This window comes from Aquila chrysaetos, chromosome 3 (genome assembly GCF_900496995.4).
Source record: "Aquila chrysaetos chrysaetos chromosome 3, bAquChr1.4, whole genome shotgun sequence".
NCBI classification, from domain to species: domain Eukaryota; kingdom Metazoa; phylum Chordata; class Aves; order Accipitriformes; family Accipitridae; genus Aquila; species Aquila chrysaetos.
In genome coordinates this window covers 63047811-63070767 of record NC_044006.1, presented here as the reverse complement: position 1 = coordinate 63070767, position 22957 = coordinate 63047811, and the positions used below count along the sequence as shown (strand labels likewise).

The window sequence follows — 22957 nt, the reverse complement described above, 5'->3', positions numbered from 1 at the left end:
CTCCTGAATTCTCTACCTCCTACCCTTCAATGGCACAGGGAAACAGGGAATGGGGGTTGTGGTCAGTTCATCACATGTTGTCTCTGCTGCTCCTTCCTCCTCAGGGGGAGGACTCATCACTCTTCCCCTGCTCCAGCATGGGGTCCCTCCCACAGGAGACAGTCCTCCAGTGCAGGCTTCCCATGGGGTCACAGCCTCCTTCGGGCATCTACCTGCTCCGGCGTGGGGTCCTCCACAGGCTGCAGGTGGATATCTGCTCCACCGTGGACCTCCCTGGGCTGCAGGGGGACAGCCTCCCTCACCATGGTCTTCCCCACCATGGGCTGCAGGGGAATCTCTGCTCCGGCGCCTGGAGCACCTCCTCCCCCACCTTCTGCACTGACCTTGGTGTCTGCAGGGTTGCTTCTCTTACATGTTCTCACTCCTCTCTCTCCCCACTGAAGTTGCTGTTGCACAACAACTTTTTTCCCTTCTTAAATCTGTTATCCCAGAGGCACTACCACCATCACTGATGGGCTCAGCCTTGGACAGCAGTAGGTCTGTCTTGGAGCCGGCTGGCATTGGCTCTGTCAGACATAGGGGAAGCTTCCAGCAGCTCCTTGCAGAAGCCACCCCTGTAACCCCCCCGCTACCACAACCTTGCCACGCAAACCCAATACAGCGGTAACTGGTATTTATGTGACACTTTTACATGGTCTTCTCTCAAATTAACTAGGTGTGATGGGTTGACCCTGGCTGGTTGCCAGGTGCCCACCAAAGCCGTTCTATCACTCCCCCTCCTCAGCTGGACAGGGGAGAGAAAATATAACAAAGAGCTTGTGGGTCGAGATAAGGACAGGAGAGAGATCACTCACCACTTACCGTCACGGGCAAAACAGACTCAACTTGGGGAAAATTAACTCACTTTATTACAAATCAACCAGAGTAGGGTAATGAGAAATAAAACCAAATCTCAGAACACCTTCCCTCCACCTCTCCCTTCTTCCCGGGCACAGCTTCACTCCCGGCTTCCCTACCAACCCCCCCAGCGGCACAGGGGGACGGGGAATGGGGTTTACGGTCAGTTCATCACACGTTGTTTTCTGCCACTTCATCCTCCTCAGGGACAGGACTCCTCACACTCTTCCCTGCTCCAGCGTGGGGTCCCACCCACGGGAGACAGTCCTCCACGAAATTCTCCAACATGGGCCCTTCCCACGGGCTGCAGTTCTTCACAAACTGCTCCAGCATGGGTCCTTTCCACGGTGTGCAGTCCTTCAGGAGCACACTGCTCCAGCGTGGGTCCCCCACGGGGTCACAAGTCCTGCCAGAAAACCTGCTCCGTGGGCTCCTCTCTCCACAGATCCGCGGGTCCTGCCAGGAGCCTGCTCCAGCGCAGGGTTCCCACGGGGTCACAGCCTCCTTCAGGAACCCACCTGCTCCGGCGTGGGGTCCTCCACGGGCTACAGGTGGATGTCTGCTCCACCGTGGACCTCCATGGACTGCAGGGGGACAGCCTGCCTCACCATGGTCTTCCCCATGGGCTGCAGGGGAATCTCTGCTCCAGCGCCTGGAGCATCTCCTCCCCCTCCTTCTTCACTGACCTGGGTGTCCGCAGGGTTGTTTCTCTTACATGTTCTCACTCCTCTCTCCATGTGCGGGTAGGCTGGTGGCCTCCTCTTTTCTTCTTTCGTCTCCGTATCTTTCCACCAACTTTTCCTTCTTAAAAATGTTATCACAGAGGCGTTACCACTATCATGATTGGCTCGGCCTTGGCCGCGGCGGGTCTGTCTTAGAGCCTCTGGTATTGGCTCTCTCTCGAACACAGGGGAAGCTTCCAGCAACTTCTTACAGAAGCCACCCCTGTAACGCCCCCCGCTACCAAAACCTTGCCACACAAAACCAATACACTAGGGCTTCAACTTGATGGAAGAATTTAGAAAAAAATAGGAAAGGGTAGGTTACAGAATTAGGCCCTGCAATTGTGGGCCAGAATGGTCGTAGGACAGTGAAAAAGGGCAGTCCTCTGGCAAGCACTATGCTGGGTACAAATCTAAACTAGATTGGTAAAGCCTGATGATTCTTCAGAACCTGATGCTGGGCAAGCCACAGTCTTCCAATTCAAGATTGCAGCAGTGCTCTACGCACTAATGTTGTCCGCTGTGCTCAGGCTGCATGGTAGTGACATAGAAGTGGACTTGGCATTAAAGAGCTGGACTGACATGCCTGATTTCTAAAACCCTATCGCTCTTCAGATACTCTAGTAAGAACTGAACAGACCAAAGTATATCTCAAAGAGAATGTTTCTTGCATTTGGTGAAAAACATGCAGCAGATGTTTTGGAGCAGATATTTGATTAAATGCAAGTGCTTTTAAGGTTTGAGTGAGTTATGTGATTTCCAGGATGACACTTATGCAGTATAGCTTCTCCTAAGTCTGTCTTTTTCATGCATTTCTCTCTCAAGCATTGCTCCCCAGTGCTATAAAATAAATCGGTGCAAAATACCAAAAATCCATTTGTTTGTTTCCCAAGGAACAAATTGGCTGGAGAAACGTTACAAGACTATTAGTGTTTTCCACAGATGCTGGATTTCACTTTGCAGGAGACGGTAAACTTGGTGGAATTGTTTTACCAAATGATGGGAAATGTCATCTGGAAAATAACATGTACACAATGAGCCACTATTACGTAAGTCTTTACATCATCTTCTAGGGGAATTAATATTTTGTGATGCTTAAGCTCAAAAATCTCATTAGGTCATCTGGTATAGTTTCAGACTGCTATATCTTTTCAACTTTACCCATTTACCTCTGTATTACATGAAGTGCCTTTAGCTTAACTAAAGCAAATGCACAAGAATTAGTCCAGTCTTGATTGGAAAATTTCAAGAAATGGCAACTTTCACGCTATAATTTGTCTTGTTGGATTTTAACCTTTCTAATAATTAATAATGCTGCATGTCCACTGGCAAACTGTGGTGGCTCTGTCCCATTATTTTATCATTTGCTAGTCTTTGTCTTCAGAAGTATTTTACTACTGTAAAAAATAATGTAAAATAGAAAGCTCCTTGTCATTTTTTTTTTTTTTAAGACTGCTTGAAATCTTATGATGCAGAGTTTATGATAAAAGTATGCTTAACAACATTGACTTCATGGTTTATTGATAGGTAGATCAGACAAAAAGTGAAAAGAAAAACATATAATAGATGGGGTAAACACGACAAGCTTTACAAATTTTATGTGGTCATATATTCCTGAAGTTAAGTGAGTATTGTTCAATAAAATCCTAAAATTAATTCAGTTTTATTTCATCTTTTCTTTATGAACCAGTGCAAAAGGTAGTGATTTTCACTGAGATAAGTCTTATGGAAAACTACCAAAGGTAATTTTCTGAGAACATTGAGATCAGGGATTTAACCTGGAGACTTTAAATGGCAGGGAATATGGTAATGTTATTGTGGAAAAAACGCCTACCTTCATGGGGCATATATGGAATCTTTTCAATGTGTGTTTGTTTTCAGAGGTTGTTTTGGTTTAGAATGGTGACACAAGCCAGCTAGTTAGAAGTCTTACCTATGTTTCTAAAGGTGATTTGTATTTATGATGTCAAAGTCTTTCTGATTGTTTTCTGGCATGTGTCCCAAATTTGAATTGCATTTTGTGCTTGATTTTTATAGGATTATCCCTCTATTGCTCATCTGGTACAGAAGCTTAGTGAGAACAACATTCAGACAATCTTTGCTGTTACTGAAGAGTTTCAGGCAGTCTATAAGGTAAAGATAAATAACACATATTTCTGGTCACTGTACTTTTTTCCCTCTAACACAAAGACTGACTCAGATTTGCTCTGAAGTCATTAAAGTTGCTTGATCTGAAATTAAAACAAGTATTGAAGTAAGTGATCGAGGAAGTAATATTTTGCTATTCATGTTTTTTTTATTAAGCCTTTTTTACTTGTTCAAATTGATACTGAGTGCATCTGTAATTTCTGAGGAGAAAGTGCCCCTCCTCCTTGCCCCTCTTTATAGGTAGGAGTGAGCGGAGAACATGTTTGCAGTGCTACTTTTTATGAACGTTTTTACAGCAAAATAGCTGAGGAGGGTGTGGACACTGAATCAAGAGACACACTTATGAAAGAGCGTATTTTGTCCTTTGTGGTCTATTTATATTCCTGATGTTTAAAATTAACTGAACTGTTGGGTGTGATTGTGAAATAGGAAATGACTGTGTAAAGGAGATGCATATTTTTCCTCGTTTTAACCTAACAAGGTATTTTTTCTTTTTTTAGCTATATTCAGTTTGTAAGTTTTTTTTCTTTTTCATTGGGAATCATCTTTTATCTGCTCATCTGTAATGCACTAGAAGTGTGGTGCTTCTTCTGTAAGATCTTGAAGATATATTGTATGTGGTCAACTTGTACAAGAAGAGGTCTTAGTATTCTGTTACCAAATTTGACATGAAAATGCAGAGGAAAAGAAAAGGTTGGGTGTTTGTTTATACTAGTAGTGCTGTGTACAACCTCTAAAGTAATGAAGATCACTGGCAACACTTTAGCCTTGTTTTTTGAAGTACTTGACCTTGACCTAGTTAATCCACTAAAGCATTACATCACCATACAGATATTTATGGTACAAATTATACTTTGTTGTTAGTAAGACTGTAATTTTCTTTTTACTTTTGTAAATACTGAAAGGAATTGAAAAATCTGATACCAAAATCAGCAGTGGGAACATTGTCTTCAAACTCCAGCAATGTAATCCAGCTGATCATTGATGCATACAATGTAAGTTCGGATTTTATTTGGGTTTTGTTTATTTTTCCTGCTTGTAAGTTATTATGAATTTTTCAGGCAGATGCTCCAAGGCAAATTTTATGGTGTTTTTCTACAAAATAGGAAGTTACTGCGCTAAACTATAAATATACCACCATTGCAGTAAAACCACACTAGACATATAGACACTATGGCAATAAGAGGTTAGATGACTAGAAAGATGTACTCTTAAAGCCACTTAAAACTACAAAGAAAAATTTATCATACATGTTTTCCCTTTTAAAAAATAAAACCCACAAACAAAAACCCCACTGTTTCTTCAGCATCTTCAGTTCTTGCCTTCCTCCCATGTGGAAGAGAAAAGGGCTATTGTGCAACCTCTTAACCCCAAAGAAAATGTCTACTTCAACCTCAGGGACCTCCTGGGTTTGGCCCCAGAATATTTTCTTCATAGCTGTGTTGTGTAAATCAGCACCATTTCTCCTTTGGAGTACATGGGGCAAACAAGTGCCTCCAAGGTCCGTAGAGACCTGCCCTGGCCCTGCGTGACGGGGTTCAGCCATGAGAAGGGGTCACCTCGGCATGGCTATGGGCAGCCCTGGGCTGGTGTTTCTTCGCATGTTGGAACTTACATAATTCCAGTGTGCCCATGGGACTGGCACTTAGACTGTGCATAGTTGTATAATGTCTTCAGCAAAATGCTTATGCAACTCAGTTTGAAGTTAGCGAATAACTATTGTTTTAGTCCCTTTCTTCAGAGGTTATCCTGGAAAACAGTAAGCTACCAAAAGGAGTGACAATCAGTTATAAGTCTTTCTGCAAGAATGGAGTGAATGACACACAAGAAGATGGAAGGAAATGTTCTAACATTTCAATTGGAGATGAGGTAACTTACAGTATATGTGCTGCTACTAAAGTATAAAATTCATTTAAAATGTCCAACACTCAGTATTTTTTTTTTTTAAATAGTACAGACAAAACTCCTTTTAGTAATATGGCACTCCATTTATTTTTCTTTCCAGGTTAAATTTGAGATTAATGTAACAGCTAATGAATGTCCAAAGAAAGGACAAAATGAAACAATTAAAATCAAACCACTGGGATTCACTGAAGAAGTGGAAATTCATCTCCAGTTCATCTGTGAATGTCAGTGTCAAAGTGAAGGAGAACCTAACAGTCCAGCCTGCCACGAAGGAAATGGAACATTTGAATGTGGTGCATGCAGGTAAATAAATAGACATTTTGTTTATTTTTGCAAAAGCGAAATATAAGCGAGACCTTTGTTTCCTTAATTAGGGTTTATTTGATTTTACTAATTTTTTTAGTGAAAGAACAAGAATTACTGTTACCAACCTGTTTCTTTTAGGATATTTTGACTTACTACCTTATCTCTGAAAATAAGCCCTATGCTGCAATTCATAGTATTGATCATTAGATTGGCAGCATTGTAAAAGTCAGAATTCAAATTTGGCCTTGAGTCAGTACTTTAAAGGATATGGGTCTTACTGCCTTTTCTGTTTCTTTATTTAATTCTGAGGTGCATGTAACATGGCAAAATTATGGATTTATGGAACAAAATGAATGGGATTACTTTGTGATGTTTTTGCAAGTATTCATACTAATCTAATTATATATATCCTTCTAATGTGAGGTCTGTTGATTTTGAGAAATTCACAGGCTTCCTAGTTTTTTGGTAGGAGCTCCTACCCAGATTGGCACCAATTGTTTCATAGCAGGAAAGAGTAAAAAGTCATAAAAGAACCACCTTTTATTTTGGATGACATCCCAGTCTCTTCTTCCTGCTTTATTTCTAACCTTTTGGGGTCTTGTTACAATGTTTCTTCTAATTGCATGCATCTACAAATTTTTCAGAATATGTGTAATTTTTTTGTATATTTACACCTTTGAAATGTCCATTATTGCCCATCACCGGGATTAGATAACACATGTATTCCTTATTACACATTTGAAAATTAAGTAAAATGATACTGGATTTTCTGGAATTACACACAATGAAAGCAGAGCAAAATCCTTCACTGGAGGGTTTCACTGGAGACTGGTTGAAGATCAACCTAGGAAGTCAAGGTTTAAGCCTTTTTTTTTTTCCCCCCCAAGAAGCCTACAGCAAAAATGAAAACTGTTTCCTCTTGGAAATCCTTGAGATGAGAATGGTAAGAGCAGAATGGAATTACAGTCTTCTCCAGGAAAACAAGATCCAGGACTTTGGAAAACAGTACTGGTGCCTGCTCACTGAACTATAACTGAAGTAAAATGTAGAATTCTCATTCCACATGGTTTAGTATGTGACTTATTAAAAATAAAGCCAAAGATACTGACTTCACTCTTAGAGGACTTCTGGTGTAGGATGGACTAACATCTGCCTGGTGAAGTTGCTGGTGGTAGTCAACAGGGTGTTTGTAAGACTGAGGTATGGCCCCCTAACTGCTTAGTGTTCTGTTAGTTGAGGAATAAGCTACTTTGTATCCAGTATTTATGGTCCATTGCTCCATTTTGCAGTCAGTTTCTGATGCTCCCTTCAAGTAAGGAGAACAGATTTTCCCATCTTCGTGCAGAAAGACTTCCTAAACTTGGTATCGCTGTCACTAGTGTCCCCATGGTTTCATGTGGGGGAGTACAGAGCTGTAGGTAAGAACAGCCTTTTGCTCTTGAAACAGTAGCAGTTTCCTGGCTGAACTGTGGTCTCTGGATGCCCACAGCAAGCAGTTTGTCAATCACTGCTGGGAACACGAACAACCTCCGTTTGCTCGTTGATACTTTAGCCTTGATAATGAGAAGTGCTGATCCCCAAAGATCTCGGCTGAATTTGCTGGTGCTCAGCAGCTCTGAAGATCGTCTACTCCCCTGCCTAATTGCTGTTCATAGGAAATCTTTTCATTGAAAGATGACAGCAGCTACAGTGAACTGTCACTTAAAAATAATTGTTGCTCTGTCACCTGAGAGAGAGGAATTAATAGTGGTTATGTGGCAATTTAGTTAGAGGTCGTGACACAGTTTCTCACCTGGAACAAGTAATCATCATAGAAGCAACTTAGTCGAGTTTGCTCCAGCAGCTTCAAGAATGTCTATGTAGGTAGGTGTCAGCTGGAAATCTCATTTGAAGTTTAACTTGGAATATTCCTTGAGAGAGTAGTCACTTTTATTCCTGTTCTTTGTGCTATTTTTGCAGTCGTCTTATTGTATGACTTTTAATTAAGTTTACATTTTCAGTCATGTTTTTACCTTGCAGATGTAACGAAGGACGTATTGGAAGACTATGTGAATGTAGTACAGATGAAGTAAATAGTGAGGATATGGATGCTTACTGCAGGAGAGAGAACAGTACAGAAATATGCAGTAACAATGGAGAATGCATTTGTGGACAATGTGTATGCAAGAAAAGAGAAAACACCAATGAAGTGTATTCTGGCAAATATTGTGAATGTGATAACTTCAACTGTGATCGATCAAATGGTTTGATTTGTGGAGGTGAGAAACTACTTCAGAGTTTGCAGGAAAAACCGGCCAGCAGTTTACAAGTCTATCAACTCTACCGTGTAGAGTAGTGATACTTAGCTTAAAGACCATAGCTACTTGATAAAAGAGATGAGAATATGCACAGATTTAGTGATTGAAAATGTCTATTAATAAAACAGCTCTCTTGATCATGAACATGTAGTGTGTTAATACACATTTCACCTTCCTTGAATCAGCTTCAAGAAGGATGTGAAGTGAACTTGACTTCTGCTGTTTATTACAGAATTATGCTCAGGTATTATAGTAAAGATTGCTGAGACAACTGGCCTGAGATTATAATGTTATCCTGGCTCAGTGTAACCACTGCGTCATTAAAAAGAGATAATGACCTCAGCTTACTTGTAATACTGAGTGCTTGACTCGGTGCTTGACAAGATACCAGTGAGATGCTATCTTGAGACTATTCTGAAAGGTAAGTGAAGATCAAAACATGCAAGATCCAGAAGAACACCATAAGTGCTTGAAGCAAGATTCTGATGGCAGTTAATTCCTGAAATCAAAAGCAATTTAGAAAATCCTCCAGCAGCCAGTGTCTAAATTAATTTGCTGCATGCATTTTTGTCCTGTAACTTCCCTAGACTGCTTTGCACATTGAAGTACCTGGTAGGAGTGTAACTACTACCTCAGTTTTGACTGTGATACAAAAATAAAACAGAGAAGCCACTAAGCTTTAACTGAATTATGAAAATACCTCATCTGTCTGATTTGCTCAGAATACACTATTGCTCACCAGCTCCACAAAGGATAGGAGCAGTAGTGGTGGTGTTCCAAAATATATGGTGACAGATAAGTATTGACTTAAACATTTTGTTCTCAATGGAGAAGGAGGGGTGTAGCCAAAGATCTTTCCATTTCATCCAAATCACCCTTCTGGAGATACAGGTATCTTACTTCCTGTGTAAGAAGCATAAAGTTTGGTTGGTTGGGTGAGATCAGAAGTACAGCAGTTCAATGGTGGTGTTCTAAGGAGCCAAAGGTGTTTCATCTTTTCTGTTTTGTGAAGTCTAAGTTAGTGCATTCCTCATCTTTTTAGGTCTTGCTTTATAAATTTGCCTAGTGATAGATAGAAAGACAGGAGTGATCAGTGCATCTATATACATATAAAATTGTGAACTGAAGCAGTGCTGTAATGCTCTCCACCCAGGAGATATGGCCATCATATTATACTATCCTCAGTCAGCTTTCCCTAGTTGTCTTATTTTGTTTATGAAAGGAAATCCAAGTGTAGGAGAAGGGGAGAAATGCCTGTAAGTAGTTTTTCAAGGAGCTAAAATTTATTTTGTAGCTCTTAATTCATTACTGTCTTCATTATCTCTCCACCAGGGTTTTCTTTTCCCTGTATCTATCCTGAGGTAGTGAACATTTATTTCTTACTGTCATAAATTTTATGTTTTATATTACACTTCATTTCACTGAAATATCTTTTCAATGCACAGGAAACGGTATCTGCAAATGCAGAGTGTGCGAGTGTTTCCCCAACTTCACTGGCAGCGCATGTGATTGTTCTTTGGATACTTTTCCATGTATGGCATCTAATGGCCAGATTTGCAATGGAAGAGGAACCTGCGAATGTGGCACCTGTAATTGTACAGATCCCAAATTCCAAGGCCCTACATGTGAAATGTGTCAGACTTGTCTCGGTGTCTGTGCAGAGCACAAGTAAGTACCTAGAAAACCAAGTTCCAGCTTCTATGCATTTGAGTTTGTGATATTTACATGTGCAGAACAAGGCGTTTGATACTGTGCTTTATTCTACCCTGAAATGTAGGGGCATCATGTCATATCATCCCTTTAGACAGTAAAAGTTGATGGATGATACTCAATAATTACAAACAAAACATTATTAACACAGTATTTTGATTGCTTCCAGGTATGCTAATTATTTCTCTAAATTCTTTACCTGCCGTTTTTTGTAAGGCATAGAAATGTGTACATTATGTTAAATCGGTTTTAACCATTCAGATTGACTTGGGCACGTTACAGGTTTCCCCTGTTTCATATATGATTATTGACAGCCAACCTTCTGCAGAGTTGGAGGGAACATAAGTCTATAATGTGACAGGCCGTAAAGTTCCATCGTCTTGACCTTTTGAAATTAATGTATCAAAAGTATACATATGCTGTGCAATTTCCAGAATAGTTAAAACTTCAGCTAAGCTTTTTGCTTAAAACTGTTATTCTGAAATACTACTGAAGAAGTCAGACTGTCCAGACTGTCGAAAACTAAACCTAGATCTGTGTGGGCCAGTGAAATTTGCATCCCTGCCTTTGGAAATCTGGGTTTTTAGAAACCAAGCATTTTCTGCACGGAAGCTTTGAATTAAGTTTATGATTAGTGGCTGGGGTGATTCCTGGCTTTGTGTAGCTGACTTTAAGGTTTTCTCTCAGTTCAGTCTTTTTAGTATAAAAATCCTGCTCAGTCCGCTTTTTTCAATTAGTTATTCAGAGTGATATCCTGCTGTAAAGCTGGTCACTCAGTTTGTTCTTTTTAACCTGTCCGCATCTCTAGATACTGTTTCACTGTAAATATTCTGTTCCTACACTGCCTTCTCTGAGAGTATTCAATTTCCAGGTGGAGGTGTTGAAAAAGTTTTAGCCTTATTCCCTTTTAGAGATTTAGGTAAATTTTTTTTTTCCTGTCCTTGAAGCTTGTGGGTCATCCAGGGAAACAGGAATTTATTAAAGGGGGTTTTTGTTGATCACAAGTTACATAAAAGTTCTGGCTGGTAAAAAGCAGTGTCGTGCTTTATTTTTTCCTGGCCTTTATATGGCAAAAAAGCTGGTTTTCTTGGATTTTTTTCTGACACTTTCTCCTTTACGTTTCTTTAGATTAAATGCTAGAACTCTTTCGTGAACATGTTAAAAAGCATTGCTTCTGATTTGTACTTCCACAGGGACTGCGTTCAATGCAGAGCTTTCGATAAGGGAGAAAAGAAGGAAACATGTTCTCAGGAATGTATGCATTTCAACATGACGCGGGTAGAAAGTCGAGACAAGTTGCCACAGCCCGGACAGCCCGATCCGTTGTCTCATTGCAAAGAGAAGGACGTTGATGACTGCTGGTTCTACTTCACATATTCTGTCAACTCAAATGGTGAAGCCAACGTCCACGTGGTAGAGACCCCAGGTATGAGCATGATGTTGCCTACTTTCCCTTTGTCTTTGTTGTTAATTCATGCAGTTGTTGTGTACTACAAAGTAGCTCTGGTTGATTTGTGGGTTAGATGCATTTGGAAATAGGTACTTATTCCCTGAGAGTTGTGGATGTCTGGAACTTGAGCAGCTTTAGAAAAACCTAAGTCTCTCTAGACCTAGTTTTTTGAAACCTTTAGGCTGTCAGAAACAGGTTTTGTTTTTTAAAAACAAAGTCAATCAGATATGTGTATTTGTTAAAGCATTTCATGTTTCGACTTGACACTTTGCAGGCTTGTTTTACCTGTCCTGTAGCAAGTCCTAGATATCTAAATTTTGATAATTTTTTTTGACCGGGCTTGTGCTACAGGTGAGAAACAATGGTGTCTGTGCGGTCTTGTTGCTTTTTTTCTTTTCATTTTCGTAATAATATGGGACCAGTCTTACACAAAAAAAAACCCAACAGCACAAAATTGTGTACTGTGCTGCAAACTGCTTAAATTATTTCATGCTGGGAGCCTTTGCTTTTACTTAATTGAGGTACCTTCAAGAATAGATCTGAAAAGCCTTTTGCTTAGTTAATCCTTAATAGTTAACTGTTCTTGATTTTGTTCAATCTTCTGACACAAAAAAGAATAATTCTATAGCTCAATCAGTAATTTAACATTTATTCACCAAGAGTATTGTTAGTTTGAATCATGAGATGTAGCATCTAACAGTGCAAAAATTCTGGTTTTGTACATTAGCAGTGTGTGGTTTCCTGATTTTTATAAGCCTGATACAAAATACACACCTTACTTGTGTGTTGAAAGGTTTAGTGCTGTATTGTACTCAAGGAATTTTCAGAATTGATCATTTGGGTGATCGTCACTTAATACAGGTCAGTGGTTAGTGGCTTTTAGAAATAAATGCCACTTCAATTCAGAATGTTTTAAATGCTCTAAAAATGTAGTCCAACGTATAGAGGAGGACCTTGAGCCCTGTCTTCTTTTAGGACAAGTCAACAGATACCTTACACTTCAGGGGTCTGACCTTTTCTTCATGGATAGATTTCTGATGCTTTAGTTAAGAGCTGAATCAAGCCTTCATGCGCTGGGAGGCACCTTAATTTTGTGCCAAGCAAGTGCTGAAGGAACAAGCTGTGTTCAGTAGAGCTATACTCGGTGGAGCAGACACTCGTTCCTTGCTGGTTCCCAAGGAATTCCTGTCATGTCCCTTCCCAATGCCCCCACTCCTGCAGAGGCAGCTACCAAGATGAGGAGTCTGCAGTTTGGGGGGAAGCAGTGTTCCTATTGACAGCGCAGAAGTTGCATTTGTTTGTTTCTGATTTCTTCAGTCTGTGCATTGAGCTCTGCAAAAGCCTTTGTTCAGTTTGTGATTATTGAGAATTTCATATTAATAGAAGAGTTGGGTTTTATTTTGGAGGATTATTATTTCTATGTCAGTCACCTTAAATCATTTTGCATCTGTATTACTCTTTTCAAACACATAATTCACTTATTTTGAAAGTACATGATATTTTTATCCAAAGATGTGCCTTTTATAAAAATTTTATTTCAGCAGATATCAATTTCCAAGATGAGGCGATATCCAAAAAAATCTGTCTCAGAAGCAAAGTTATTACTTATCTCTATATATTAGCTACTAACAATAACAGCCATCTGAGGTAAATTGAGGACCGCCTTTTTTCTGTAACACTGTTGATAGAGTATGTGGGGGCTGTTTTGCTAATCTGCATTTGTACTCTAACTGGTTTATCCCTCCAGCACCACCTTTGACTTGGCGCTTTTTCATGTTTAAAATACAATTGCTAGTTATTTTACTTTAATACTCTTAAGCTACTGAATAGCTTAAGGGGTTAGCAGTGTGTAGACTTTATCATCAGAACATGAATTGTTCTATTGCTAAGACTAAACACAAATTAGAAGGATAAAAATAAGTTAGAATGTTAGAGGATGTACACATTCCAAAACTTCCATTGTTTGAAAGGAAAATAGTATTGGCATATCTCTGATATTCAAAATACTCACTTCAGTACAAAATAAAATTTCAAAAGCATCTGGTTATGCATTACCTTTACCATTTTGTAAAATCATGCTTCCCTCGCTTTGTTCCCTAGAATGCCCCAGTGGCCCTGACATCATTCCCATTGTAGCTGGTGTGGTTGCTGGAATTGTTCTTATTGGACTTGCATTATTATTGATTTGGAAACTACTAATGATCATTCATGACAGAAGAGAATTTGCTAAATTTGAAAAGGAGAAGATGAATGCCAAGTGGGATACGGTAAGTCAAGAGGCTTTTATCTATCTAAAAGCTACAGTAGTTGAGGAAGAATAGAAGATTTTTGTTCACGTGCCTTAAATGTTTCAGAATTTATCCCTGCCTTTTGGCCTATGGAGGAACAGAAATATCCTTATTTTAAGCTGACTTTAAAACCTATTATGTGTTACCACTAGCAAAAAACCCAAAACAAAACAAACAAAAAAAAAACCAAACCACAACAAAAACACGCAACACTCTTTGAGAAGTACCTCTTGGGTTAGAAAAGCGAGTAGTAACTTCAGTAGAAATAAAAATGTGACGGTGACAGAATAGTTCAGCTTTGCAGTTCTACCACACTTTACAACGTATTATTAAAATGTTTATTAGAAGATGAGAGTCACTTTTGCATAAAATGAAGAAGAAAATTTTACGCTTATGAAAGAGATCTTGTGAATACTCATACAGGTTTGGTTGGGAGATTTCAATAACTGGTCACAAAATCGTGGCTGGTACTGGTTTGTTGAAATCTTCCCAGCCCCTTGTCAACAGAAAAGTATGCAAGAAAAACAAGCCTATGTTCTATAGGCTTACATAGGCTATAGGGTCGCTGCCTCTGGGAAATTTTAGGAACCTCCTAATCAAAAACCCTTCACTACAGTTCTGTAGAAGTCAACACCCACGTATGCTTGCTAAGGGAATACATTAAAAAAATCTCCTAGGAAGTCTTTTGTTTTTATTTAAGAAAATTAATTAATTCTATGCTAGAAAAAGAATTACTAACACTTTTCTTTATATAGAGCATGATTTTTTTCAGTGATAGTTGAGAATGTTACTTTTCTTTTTTTCCTGTTGAATTATTCGACATTGACCATTTCTTTTACTTCAGCAAGAAAATCCAATATACAAGAGCCCTATTAACAATTTCAAGAATCCAAACTATGGACGTAAAGCTGGTCTCTAAGTCTCAGTTTGTATCTTCTTTCATTTTCTTCCTTTTTTTTTTCCTTTGCATGTCACTTCAAACTCACTGTGTGTCAGTCAGTTAATCACAGTTTGAGTCTTGCTTAGTTTATCTACTGCTGCTTTGATTCTGGGGTTTTAAAGAATGCAGCTTGAAAACTTTTAACTTGTTTTGACAGCAAAATTGCTTACTTACTAATACCACCAGTACTGGCTTAAACTATTCTACAAGTGAATTATATTTTTTTTTTTTTCCCGGATAAATGTGTGGATATATAATAGAACAACAGTTAGGATTGAAGAAGCTCTTTGGATTGTGGAGAGACACAGCATTCAGAGGAGGGTTTGTCTTCTATTTCCTCGAATCAGCAGTCAGTTTGCTTGAAGTTGATGTTTGCAAAGCTAGTTTAGATATTCCTCAGATATCCCAGTCTATAAATACCACTGTTTTTATTAGAATAACTCTGGGAACATTCAGAGTAGCCTTACAGATTTTTTTTTTAACTGCTTTGGCTTATTAACCTAGTATAGAACTACCCTGTATTTAAAGCATGAAATGCATATACTCTATTGATTTTATAATTAAATATGCATCTTATTTTTTCCATCCATATTTCTGCTGAAACTGGCAATATCACAGTCCTTGTAGCCCAGCCAGCTTGGGGGTCTCCATAGAAAAAAACATTAATATGAGAGGAGGAAATGTTCTTGTCCCCTCTAGATGTATTTTCCTGCAGTTTCTTAGTCCCTCCTAAACTCTGCCTGAACACCTCATTTCTGTTTGGAAATGCTGACTTCAGTTCTCTTCACACCCAACAAGCAAGGAGAAACGGCAGTATTCAGAAGAGCAAGTCAGTAAACCAGAAATGATGGAGAGAGATCTTCTGTAGACTTTGAGATTGCACTTTCTTGAATGCTTTAGGTGTTCCATCTCCTTCCCTGGGCTGTCCAGCTTCTGGGGAAGGAATGAGAAAGGGAGGATTAGATGGGGAATGGATGTCACAAGAATGTTGGGAGGTGAGAAGTACAGACATCAGATTAGAGGGAGGGGAATGAAGAAGTCGGGAAGGCAGCACATCCTTTTAAATATCCAAGGGCTTTTTTCAGGAGCCAGTGGAAGGGAAGAATCTGTCATCTCTGATTTTATTCTGTCTGCTGTCTCCCTTTTTCAGCGTTGCACTCAAAAGATTTAGTAAAGGAAAAATGAGGGGAGAAAGCAGGAATTAAGAGTATTTAAGCTCTTATCTGTCCTCACAGTGACAACAATTCCAAATACTTTGTCTAGCATTCTGAGCCCTTCCTTGATGAAACATACTTTCCTCTTCTCTTTGCAGTCATTTCACTTTCCAGTGTGTTCGAAATTGATTGTAAAAATCTTCATTTTGCTTGCCACACCAACCACATTCAACTCCTTTCCATTTTTCTTCTCAGAGTCGATTATTCTGGGGAGGAAATGGAGTTCTTGTTCCTTTCTAACGTTTCACATAATCCATCTGGTTAAGTCTCTCTTACCTTCTCTTCTGCTATTCACTTAATTGTGTACTCTCTGTTGCATGCAGGACAAGCATCTAACAAACCATATGGTGTGTAACTTCAATTCTGTGCTCTCGTTCTCTGCCCCATTACTCTTTCAGGATCTAATGTCTTTAGTGCTGCCATTTCTCCTCAAAATGTACTTCTTGCAGAAAGCTTTCCTCTTGCATAAATGGAGGGATTGAATTCTGCCGCCTTGTTTCACTCACTGCGAAGATCAGACGTATGAAAGAGTGTGGTTTTTTTTAAACACGTCTTTATCATTTTTGATGTTCATAGAAATATCAGCACTTTGGGGAGAAAGGGAGCTGGGTTTAGTTTTATTGGCCACTGAAAAAGACAAGATCAGTATTGACAGAATAGGTGACCCACAGGAAGTAAAAGAAGAAAATCCTCCTTTCTCCTATAACTAAGATTTTTCTGGGGTTTTTAGATTGTTGAAGTAACCTTTCATTTAGGTGAAGAAAGTTGTCTTGTCAAGGCAAGAAAGTCATCTGAAATCCCATTACAAGAAAATTACGCTGCAATAGGTTCCCTCCAGGTATATATGTATACAGTAAAATTAACTGTGTACAGTTTGTGCGACCCTTCCCCCTCTTCCACAACAGTCATACACACACGTGGGCTTGGTTACTGCAGTGAGTAAACTGCAGCACCATGAAGCTTGTCGTGGACCAGGTGCCCGAATACTTTACCAGTCCTGGTCTGTGGTGATGTGAATGACTTGTCACCACAATATCTGTGCAGTTGATGCTCAAGCCAGCTAGGTTGAACCAAGTTCAAGTTGTCCTTGGCCTGCAGTATGGCTACTGTCTTAGTGTCCTTTCACCGCTGTCGGGCCTTACTGTCTTCGCTGCCTGTCTAGTTCAGATTTGTGCCATTAAAAGAGTTACTTAACAGCAGGCTAGCTGCTTTCCTCTAGTCTTCCAGTCATGGTAGATGATGCCCTCTGTTGTCTGTGTCGCCCTTAACTTTGGCCCTTGCTTCATCCTCTGATGCAACTGCTGTATTTATGGGTTGACAGATGACTCATTTTATATTACTGTAAAATAATGATGGATATTGATGAGAGCTGAAAATAGTAAGAACCAGCTCTTGAACAATGTATATGGATGAGTTTAAAAATTCTAGTGTGCAGTTTCTTGCAGTGACTTAGCACTTAAACCCACTATAAAGGTAGTTTAAGTGACTATTGAAATAGTAAGTCCATGGGGAAAAAAGGAATACGAAGGTTAATCAAACATCCTATATAATAGGTTCATCTTTATGCAACACTAGACTGAACTGTTACCCTCTGAACAGACCAGTCTAGTTGAAAACTAAGTGTTGCAAGAACATAGCTCGTTATTCTCTGCTGAAGGTTACTTTTTAAAAATACCTCCATCTTAATTTTAATGTATTTCACTTCATCTTGTATGTAGTTATTGTTTGACTTTTATTTTGGTTTAAGTGTGCATGGTGTTTTCATTTATAGGGGCATGTGGCAAATGTGTTTTCCCTAACTTTGCATGCTTAAACCAGTGTATCCTCTGCAGTGGCGTAAAGAAAACGGGTTTATTTTAAAAACAGTAGTATTTGTCTAAGACAGCAAGTTTGGAATACCATGTTTTAGTGGCCAGTTAAAAATCTGGAATGCTGCTAATCTCTGAAAGTTCATACCATGTGCCAGCTGTGAGGGGTGGGCCCTAAGGGAGGTGAGAGTTGTGTTGAACTAGTGGACATTTATTTACTACTTCCATGTTAGTTTTAATGGTAAGCTATCTGTAGAAGACCTTGCCAACCCAGGGCTGAGACACAGGGATTGAGTATGGCTGGAAAGGCCAGGGCTGTTGCTGCCTGTCTAACAGAAGATAGCAGGGAAGGAATTGCAAATCCATTGGGTGCCTATGTTGCAGTTATAGGCAGTAGAGCCTCAAGAGCCATTTAGCTGATCGAACGTAAGGTTGGGTTAAGCTGAGTAGTTCTCTGTGTGTTGACAAAATCTCCATTATTTGTAATGGGAACTGAGGCACTCAACTGACATGGGGAGACACCTTGTTAAGTGCCTTATTCAGTGACCTAAATCCCACTGTGTGCTTCTGAGAGTTCCTGGGAACATAATGTGCAAGTACAGGGGAAAAGAGTACAGCATTTTGGTTTCTTTGTAAATAGGGCTTATGCTAAATAAAGAGCATGTAAATTTCAAATTCTGATTTCTCTTGAAAAAGCATTATAGTGAAAAATTTACAATCTTATTATGCAAATTGCATTTTAAACCTGATTCCAAGTTCAAATTAATTGTATGAGCAGCACCCTGCAAATTTCCAAGTTTTAGTCCTAACCTTTAGACCAACTCCTACACTACCTGAAAGAAGTTATCTTTTACAAACAAGAAAATGTAAACATATACCTCCCTGTATGTGCTGGGGGTAGTCTGTTTTGTAAAATGTTGAAGGTTAAAAGCACGGGATAACAAATATTACATAATGCCTTGCCACTGAAGAGCTGTGCAATACCTTCCAGTCTGCATATGATACAGCCTATTAAGCTTACAGACTTTCTCTGCATCATAAACTTTACTGATTTATATTTATATTTTTAAGAATTCTCCATTAAAACACATTGAGGAAACACACAATGTACATTGCCAAGAATGTTGAGGCATAATGAGATACTTCAGTTACAGATTAAATCTCTCATCCCTGGGTGTTCTTCCAGTTTCATTTACATCTTACTATTGCAAAGCTTTTTATTAAAAATGGGGGGGGGTATGTAATTTTGCATTGATTAATTTGTCTGGTGAGAACTAGCCACAACACTATTTCCATGATTTAAAAAAACCCAAACAAACAAACAAACCAAACAAGCAAAAAAACTTAACTCAGCATCCCTTTCCAAACTAGTAGCTGATATACTTTTAATGAAGGCAGAGTTTGCCTGGGAACTGATAGAAAGGTCTTTTGCTGTTACTATGTATTTGTGAATTATAGCCAGCACTGGACACCTAGTTCTTCCTTCACCTCAAACCAGATGACGTTGACTTAGGTATTGAGAAGAGTGAGCAGAGAACCTTGACTTTCATTGTCCAGCAATCCGTGTTCAGGCTGGACTTGAGAGACTAGGCTGGATTCTTTCAGGTCTAGGCGGGCTTGGATGTGCCTCGTTGCTCTTTCCATGTAGAGAAGCTGGCTTCAAGGAGAAACAGCCTTTTTCTGCGAAAGGAACCATGACAGAAAGGCAGTACACCAGCTAAATGGTCTTCCTTAGCAGCAGCTACTGTTGTTGGGGTAAACCAGTTACTTGCCCCATACCAGGTCTTGCAAATAGAAGGCAACAAACGTCCCAGGAATTGTGATATGAAAATTTCACACCAAGTTGGTTTCTTGCTTGCCTTGTCACCTTTCGGCGCATCCCGTGGTATTCCCAGTTGTTTTTCCAGGTTTATGACCCTGAAAAAACAGACACACCTGGTGTTTGTGTGTCTAGGGGGAGGATTTCCTTCAATTGACTGTAGGAAAAGTTTTTTTTTAACCTGAAATATTTTAAATGCTGTGTAATTTAATAGAGTAGAATTGAATTAATATGGTTATATAGGCCATCTCAGACTAGAGGGATCTTCAAAGGGAGAGAGATTCCCTTACTGCTGATGAAGGCCAGATATGGTTCTGGCGAGAACTGCACTCAGGCTGACATCTGCACTGTACTGAATTTCCTCAGGAATTATTCGGGTATGCACAGAAGAGTTTCATATACTGGTAAACAACATTTATTTAGGTTGAAGTTCAGGTTGCGATAAGAGCACAGTACTGCTGATCCAGGCTGTATCGGTAGAGTCCTAGCCTAGCGGTAGCCCTTTCTCCTAGTAAGATTTATCTGTTCATTTTGAGTTCAAGCTGTTCATCTTAGGTGTGCAAGAATGCCATAAATGGAGTAAGATTTACTGAGATAAAAGGAAACCTAGAAACAAAGGAAGCTTACAGTAAGCTTAATTCAGAGGTTTTCAAATCTCAACAAGAGAGATGTAAGTGGTTGTTCTGTAGGCATTTCTCGTGTCAGTAGAAATAATGTTTTTATTGCAACATTTGCACCAGTACAGAAGTTTCTTAGTTTTAACTACGCATTTTGCAGGTTGGAGAGACCTGCAGGAATAAAATGAGAGTGACAAGTACTGAATGTTCAATATAAATATTGAATGTGTATTATCAAAATAGTATAAGCCTTTCCACTTTGTTTCTAGAATTAAATTATAATACAAGATAAGCTATTTAAATGTTTATTATAGCAGAATGTGGTCTGTGGTCAGTCATGGTTTCAAACAATGTTGTTTACAGTCCTGTTCTTTAAAAAATATCATGGGCCGCAGTCCCCTGAGTTGATGGCTGAGCCCTGGGATGACCATATGAGGTTCATATGCTTTGAAGGAAATCTGTGGTGTAAACTGGACAGGATCATGCCCTAACCTTTTGCTTTATTAGCTGAGCATGCCTTTGTTCAAGTTGCTAGAGGGAAAACTAGTTTGATTTAAGCTGTTTGTGTGTACAAACAAAACATTAATGGATAATTTTTTAGGCTAATTTTTACACTTCTTGTAAACAGTGCTTATGTCATCTCTTTAAAATGTTAATGTAAATATTTTTCTTTTTCTAGGGTGAAAATCCTATTTACAAGAGTGCAGTGACAACTGTGGTCAATCCTAAATATGAGGGAAAATGAACACTGCTTGTATAACTTCACAACACTGTATGCAGCATAGCAATTTTTTGTAGTCACAGTAAGATAGATTTAGGGCAAACTGCAGTGATTTTACTAATTCATTACATGTAGGTTTGTTTTCCTGTGCAGGTTTTGAAAATGTACCATATGTAATTTTTTATTTTTATTTTTTTTTTGCAAATAAAAGTAATCAGTGCCAGAGGTCTGACAAAAAAAACTTGAGACTGTGTAGCCTAGTCAGCTAAGGTCACACGGTGCCTTTTTGACCTTTTCCACTCCTGTGCTGTGAATCTAGGTCTTCTGCAGGGTGCGATACTGCTGTGGCATGACTGGGAGGGAAATGGTTAAAGCAATCAGCATGAGGGCTCTGCCTAGCCATTTAGTATTAAACTTTTTAGCTTTACAGGGAAATCAGGGCTTGAGTTTGCAGATATAATTAAACTGATGTAGCATGGAGCTGGTGGTTAACTGATCTTCTACTCGCTAGACATATGATTAAGTATATGGTAAGTTGAGTAAGCTGGAAGTGAGCAGTGTAAAAGACTGAAAAGTGTGTGCATACTTATTTTTAATTTTTAAGTTCCTTATTGCCAGGGTATGGTTAAAACGAAAGGGTTTGAGAAGAATATTAAGAAGGAAAAAATAGCTTTAAAACATGTGCCATTACTGAAAAAGTTGCTGACTGGTAACTTGCTTAGTTTTAATTTGTAAATTCAAGCCCTGGGTGGCAGTGTCATGAAATACCTTACCAAGACATCCTCAAAATACATAAGGGCCTTACATCATACTGTGTCTTTATTCTGTAATGTTTCCTTGGTTTCAAGCCTGGTGCTTTGTCACCCTTCTAATCTTTTTAACGTATTTGGTTGCGATTCTTTTTGTAATATTTTTGTATCAACACAAGCTTTTTTTTTTCCTTGGTTTTTTTTTTTTTTGAGCAGTCTTAGCTGTAAATTTGCCTTTACCCTGTAGCTAAGATTGCATAGTTTGTCATGTGACAAGTCACACATCATTCTTGACATGTGCCATGTATATTTGCCTTTGACCATTCAAACCGCATCAGTCATATTCTTGTTTTAAGTGCCTTTTTATTTTAACAGATGTTCACTTTTTACAGTGCTATTACTGAAGTTATTTATTAAATAAAAGTACTTTAAAATACTTAAATCTTGTCTCTTTATGTTGTAGAAGTTGATACTATTCCAAAAACCTGAGAACTGTGTCTGGGCAAGAGGTAATAGACATTGTAATAATACCAAATATGTCCTTTAGATCAAATCTGAGAAAAATTAAGCAGAAGTGATCTTGCATAACAAACGTTAGCTGTTGTATGAAATGCTCAAAGGCCAGGGTTAGCACAGTGCTCCGTGTTACGTACAGTGGCCGCTGATGTAAAGCCCCAGGCTTGCATGTGTGCTAAAGAAGTTCTGTAGTTTAGTAACTGTTCCAGCAAATGGGCTATTTGGTTAACATTGTTTCACAACACACAACAAATGAGAAGAATCACTACATTTTGTAGGAAAAGAAAGTCTTCCAAACTTTTTTTAAGGGTATAATATTCTAGATAGATTATCAAAACCATTTTGTAATTAAATACATTCCTAAGGTGTATTCATGGAATCTGTATGATTATATATTTTTTTTAAACTGTTGGTACTTCAGGTTATCCTGAGAAGCTGTGGGGATCTAAAAGTCCCCTTTAACCTCCATCTGTGGGCAGAAGGAGCCTGGTTTCCATGAAGTGGGAGGGGGTCATCGACGGAGAGGTTGGGCGGGGTGTGTGTGTGTGTGTCTGTCTGTCTCCATCCCTCTTTGAGGGAAGCAGCTGGAGACAAGAGGATCCAAGGGCCAGTTACGAGGTGGGCTTGGTTGTCTAAGGCCAGTTGCTGGAGAGATCCACGATGGGGTGGGGTGGGCGGGTGGGTGTATGTCGGTGTGCGCAAGCGGGGGGGTTTGCAGCAACGGCTGGAGCAGGGCCGGCACAGGTGGCAGCGGCAGGGGAGAGCGGAGATCCAGGGGCATCTGCTGGGTAAGGCTGAGTGTCTAAGCTCAGCCACGGGAGGGATGGGCCCTGTAGGTATGTCTGTGTTT

The 22957-nt window shown here is 39.4% G+C and overlaps 1 protein-coding gene and 1 long non-coding RNA gene across 4 annotated transcripts in view; both read left to right on the top strand.

Annotated features, from left to right (window-relative positions):
• Window positions 1-22033, top strand: part of ITGB1 (integrin subunit beta 1) — a 48915-nt gene extending 26882 nt beyond the window's left edge. For 2 of the 3 annotated variants that reach the window (XM_030009192.2, XM_030009191.1), the window contains exons 7-17: window positions 2513-2668; window positions 3657-3752; window positions 4673-4762; window positions 5496-5636; window positions 5773-5975; window positions 7998-8236; window positions 9721-9943; window positions 11179-11411; window positions 13536-13702; window positions 14568-14648; window positions 20801-22033. In XM_030009192.2, coding sequence (XP_029865052.1) covers window positions 2513-2668; window positions 3657-3752; window positions 4673-4762; window positions 5496-5636; window positions 5773-5975; window positions 7998-8236; window positions 9721-9943; window positions 11179-11411; window positions 13536-13702; window positions 14568-14642 — 1623 coding nt within the window. In that variant the 3' untranslated portion in view covers window positions 14643-14648; window positions 20801-22033. The remainder of the gene's footprint in view (window positions 1-2512; window positions 2669-3656; window positions 3753-4672; window positions 4763-5495; window positions 5637-5772; window positions 5976-7997; window positions 8237-9720; window positions 9944-11178; window positions 11412-13535; window positions 13703-14567; window positions 14649-20800) is intronic. The other variant, XM_030009193.1, reaches the window with a different exon arrangement.
• LOC121233177 lies at window positions 601-2476 on the top strand. Its single transcript, XR_005932055.1, has 2 exons — window positions 601-715; window positions 1894-2476. It is a non-coding gene; the product is annotated as an uncharacterized LOC121233177 (long non-coding RNA).
• Window positions 22034-22957: the final 924 nt, after the last annotated feature.